Below are 5000 nucleotides of genomic sequence, written 5' to 3'. Positions count from 1 at the left end.
CAGTACATCCTTATATCTGAGGCGACGTAGGCCAATTGGCTTTGTTCCGGTTTTAAGGCGCCCGCAAACGAGGCAACATTGTTCCGGAAACCGTGATTGTTTGCCGAAATTTTTCCTCGGCGCGCAAACGAGGAAATATTTGCTGAGGAAGCAAAATGTTTCTGAACAAATTCAGAAACAGTTTTGCTTCTTGGAAAGCAAATTTGGCTTCGGCAACAAATGTTTCCTGGGGCCGCAAACAGGGGAACATTTGCTTCCGCAACAATGTTTTCTCGTTTGCCGACGCCTTTAATACTGTGCAGAATGCAGTGAGGTAAACGAGATTTTGGAATTCTGTCTGTTCGTAGAGACAGTGTCGTCAGAAAGACACCAAAAATTAAATACGAACAGCTCTTTGTGCCATAAGCATATTTCATATCTTGTCAGTGGGGGTTGTCAGGAGTGTTTTACGTGTGGGCTAAAGTAGTAATTTATATTTTTACCCAGTTTTGACCTAAAAACAGCAAATTAAGCATGACAGTGCCCCTTTAAGTCATCTTGGAGCTGGTCGATTGAGTGAGAACATTGCATGGGGCATCCACTAGTGAAGCCATCCTGTCTTTGTCACGGGATTTTTCCAGTTCTGTCAATCATTTTCTTCCTTTTTTTGTAAAGGGTGTCGACAGAGTGATAGCCTTGGACTCAGAGACAGAGTTACAGTCACGTTCCTCCTTGGAAGGTAATATTCACTTCTTTTTAAACGAATTCATGGACGGCACTGTCAGTTTAATCAATGAAGCGCTGAAACCGTTTTCAAAAGTATCCGTTTTATTTTTCGGCGTTTTTGGGTTTTAGTGTCAGTGATAGGTGCTTATTAGTTTGGAACCAGTTCCCAGCTAATTATTGGTGACGTAAACTGCATTTTACACTTTAATTACACCAGACACTCTTTTCCAGATTCCAACTCAGTGGTGGATGACACTGATGTAGCGTTTCGTTCCAGAGTTGAGAAGATTCGTCAGATTGGAGGTGATTCGTGGCTGAGAATTTTAGATGAAATTCAGGGGGATGAAGAATTAACACAGGTTTCAATTTAGCTCAACTTCTTGTTCATATTTAAATTGTCTTTTAGCATGAAACTTTACCCATTGGTTGTCTTATGTTCCCTTTGTGTCCAAAACGTTATTAAATATGATCGGGTTATTTTTTCATTGAATTTCCTCTACGATTTTCGCTTTGCTCTTTCTTATTTAGCTGAAGGAAAATACGCAAGATTGTGAAGATGATACAAGTTTTCAAACTGAGCCCGCAAACAATCAACCGTCCCCCAAACTTGACATGCTCATTGGAGAGGGCGCCAGTCCTAGCTGCGAAAGCAAAGAACAGGTATAGGTGATACGAACGAGTATTGAATCCAAAATTTGAACCTCTACTGTCATCTTTATCAAGCATGTGAAAAAACAGGCTTCCCTCTCACAGATCTGCTTATTATATCGATGCTAAGATTGAAATCCAACATAGCACTTCTGCTCACCGTCACAACATTTCCGCCTGGCACCAAAGCAGATGATATCAAAGAAATGTTAGCAACGTGATCCATTGATGCTATTCTTTTTTTTTTTTTTTTTTTTTGTAATTTTAGAGCGATGTCAAAAATGGAAGAAAATCTTTTCAAGTTTCATTCGAATTCCATGCTCACGAATCCGTAGCTGTAACAACCAAATTTGTTTGGTAAAGAAACTATCGCATTATCGTTTTGGTGTGCATCATTACAAAGACGTTTCAGTCATTGAAGCAAGCCTAAAATTGCACGGCGCTGTCCATTTTAACAACGGCGTTGAAGTTTTGGCGTCCATGCCTTCTTCTCTTTGTGAACAAGCCATAACAAACTCGTGCCTTGAATTATTGCTAGTCCGCGCGCAAGTATCTCTCTCTCCATCGCCAATGTTCTCGCTCATTCAGTGATTTCACATATTCCAGGAGTCCACGGGCCCTCTTACTGAAGACGAGGCTCATCCTAGCCGCCTGCAGTTTGGTTTTGCGCCGGAGTTGGAGCGAATAGTCCGTGACAAAGTGGAGTCAAGTACTGACTTGTACGTAGGATCAATTCGACATCCAGCCAATTCAACTGTAGACTGCGAGGAGTCTCTCTTTTGCTCTAAAATCGTTGAAACGAACGCGTACGTTGAACTTTCAAAATGGCTGAAGTTGCGGGACGCAAATACTGCAGGCATTGGTGAGGTATTTGCGACCCACAGCCTCAGCCATTTTGCAAGTTCAACGTACGTGTTCGTTTTAACGATTTTAGAGCAAAAGAGAGACTGATCACAGTCTTATTCAACAATTACTTCCATTTTACATATCCGTCTGTTTAGTAGGGGAACAGATAGCTGAAAATAACAAATTTAAGGATAAAACGTTCGTAATAGTCTACAATCGAAAAGGCCAGATATTGCTTTTTCTTGCATGGAGCGATGATTTTTTCAAACAAAACTTTCTCCCCTTCTCGTCTCTGCAGTGCCTCAGCCATGTCAGATAGTGAACACCACCTTATAAAACATATTCAACTACGCCATAGCGAAGTACTACTCGTTAGCTTTCATTTAAATGGTGACACTGGAGAATCCGTGCATATCATAAACAAAAATGAGTTGAAGTGACTCACGAGATGTCCATTTGTTTTTGTTTATTAATCCGCCGATAGGACCTCGGGTACCTACATGGTAGAGGTCGAGACAGAGGAACGTTGCAGTGAGGGCACAGAGGAGAGGATGGTCGGAGTGGACCTTTCCAAGAGGATAATTCTTGAGATACAAATCTCCACTGGGGAGACATTTGCCAAGCATAATCTGGGTAAAGTTCGGCGTTAGTTGTCATTTGAATGGGTACCGAATGATTGCGAAAGTGATGACCGATCACGCGACCCAGTGAGGGGTTCGTAGAGGATTCCGCATTTAGCGGAAGATAAGGTCATCCCAGGGTTAGAGACACCCTATCCGTTTCCAACGGCACTACTCTTTTAGTTGCCAACAGTTTTTGAAGAAGTCAAGCAAACGCGCAAGGTTGGGAAGGTTGGGTGGCACAGCCCCCCACCCCCCTCCCTCCTCTATATCCACAAAAGGAAAGGAATGTCTTTTACGCTGTTTCATATCTATTCAAGTTGAGTTTTGTCGTGGTTATAATGATAGCATCGTCGAAAAGTTAGACAGTTTTAGTTCAAAATATTCGAGCTCTAGAGCTCTGCGTTGGTAAACATTCTCATCCTTTTTTCCTTGTTACCCAGATGACGTGAGCAGTGTTGACATCCTTAAACTGAACGACGTGTTTTGTGTTGATATCCGGGACACTTTCAACAAGGAATGGCGACGTCACTCTGTCAGCGCAACTTCCGGTACTGGGGGAGACTATCGGCAAGTTGCGCGTTACCGCATGCGCTCGATTGAAGATGCAGCTGAACTCTTTGCACTGCTCTACAAGTTTATCACAGAAAGGTAACCGACGACCATGATTCGAAGCAGTTTTACCAGTACTCAGAAAAGTCCCTTTGACCTGAATTCACTCGGAGTACACGGAGAAAAATCTTCGGAGTCACACTGAGATCGACTTAAACTCAGCCCACATACGACCTCGGGGCCGAGGGTTGAACCCGGCTCGCAGAGGCGAGAGGCAGGGTTGGTGACCGCTAAGCCACCTTGACTCCCCAATTTGAGCAATTGTGTCTTATAGACACCCCGAAAAATTCATGCGGTTTCACTGAACGGGATTCGAAGCCGTGACCTCTGTGATGCCGGTGCTTGCAATTGAGTGGCTTTATGGCTCAGTTGGTAGAGCATTGGTTAGAGCATTGGTTAGAGCACAGGCATCCCAGAGGTCATGGGTTTGAATCCCATTGAAGGTAAAGTCTGCTACGAACCTAGAAGGCCCATCAGGCTGGCGCTTATCTCCGGTTACTGTAGCATGAAGCGACTAGGAGTACTTCTACTCCCATTGCAGGGTTACCCCCAGCATTAAATTCGCCGGTACCCATTTGTACTCCATGGTGGAGAGAGGCACCGTGAGAGTAAAGTGTCTTGCCTTAGACACAACACAATTTCCCCGGCCAGGACCCGAACCCGGACCACTGGATCTGGAGTCGAGTGCACTAACCATGAGGCCACCGTGCCTCCCACTAACAATTGCTTAAATTGTCCAGCTATTAAAGTGCGAGGGTTACTTCAGTCTACATTTCGTCTGTAACCTACACTTCAAATATATACAATTAGTATAATAACATAGCTGATACAGATGATTGAAAATTCTCTGCACTGATTGGTTGCCGATAAGTTGATTATTACGCGATATTAACTTAAGCGGTTTTTCAAAATGGCCGCAAGCCGTGTTGTCGAGGTGACAGACGAAGAAAATTAGGCCATTTCCGAGTTCATGCCAGCCTCCTCTTCAAAGCGAGTCTAAGTACGAAGTTTTTGTTGTGAAAATTACTTTTGATTCATATGTCAAGTAGAACCAATTACCGTCGCAAAAACTTCCTTCGCACTTAGACTCGCTTTGAAGAGGAGGCAGACATGAACTCGGAAATGGCCTATTGTTTTAAAGAAATGCATATTTTTCAAATAATCACCTATGTAATTATACTAACACAATTATTCACCCCAGGTTCGGTGGATATCGGTGATTAAAAACCGAGACGAAGATTTTCACCTCACCTTCGGCGAATAATTGTTAATTATTTCATTCAGTATCGTGTATTTTTAACGTCATGGAAATAAAAATGCCTGGTGATCATATTTTGTAACAATATGAAGCAGTTTAAAGAGGTTATGCGAGGTGCTTCGATTGACAACTTCAAAGACTTTTCTTTCTCCAGATCAACGAAAGATTCCGTTCCAAATACACTTGTTCAAGAATTCCTCGCTGATGTGTTCTCAGGAAATGCTATGGAATGGCCAAATCCCTTGGGAATTCAGAATGCATTATTACGCAGGTACTTTTTAAGTGCACTACCACACTTTCGCACACTTCGC

The 5000-nt window shown here is 42.9% G+C and overlaps 1 protein-coding gene across 2 annotated transcripts in view; it reads left to right on the top strand.

The window, feature by feature from the left end:
* Positions 1 to 5000, top strand: part of LOC138009525 (nischarin-like) — a 33675-nt gene that overhangs the window by 19842 nt on the left and 8833 nt on the right. For both annotated transcript variants that reach the window (XM_068856588.1, XM_068856589.1), the window contains 7 exons: positions 655 to 718; positions 937 to 1064; positions 1234 to 1365; positions 1960 to 2072; positions 2684 to 2832; positions 3263 to 3470; positions 4844 to 4960. In XM_068856588.1, coding sequence (XP_068712689.1) covers positions 655 to 718; positions 937 to 1064; positions 1234 to 1365; positions 1960 to 2072; positions 2684 to 2832; positions 3263 to 3470; positions 4844 to 4960 — 911 coding nt within the window. The remainder of the gene's footprint in view (positions 1 to 654; positions 719 to 936; positions 1065 to 1233; positions 1366 to 1959; positions 2073 to 2683; positions 2833 to 3262; positions 3471 to 4843; positions 4961 to 5000) is intronic.

The sequence above is a fragment of the Montipora foliosa genome, chromosome 7 (assembly GCF_036669935.1).
Source record: "Montipora foliosa isolate CH-2021 chromosome 7, ASM3666993v2, whole genome shotgun sequence".
Lineage (NCBI taxonomy): Eukaryota > Metazoa > Cnidaria > Anthozoa > Scleractinia > Acroporidae > Montipora > Montipora foliosa.
Note: the sequence above shows the minus strand (reverse complement) of the source record. Positions and strands in the feature narration are given on the sequence as shown.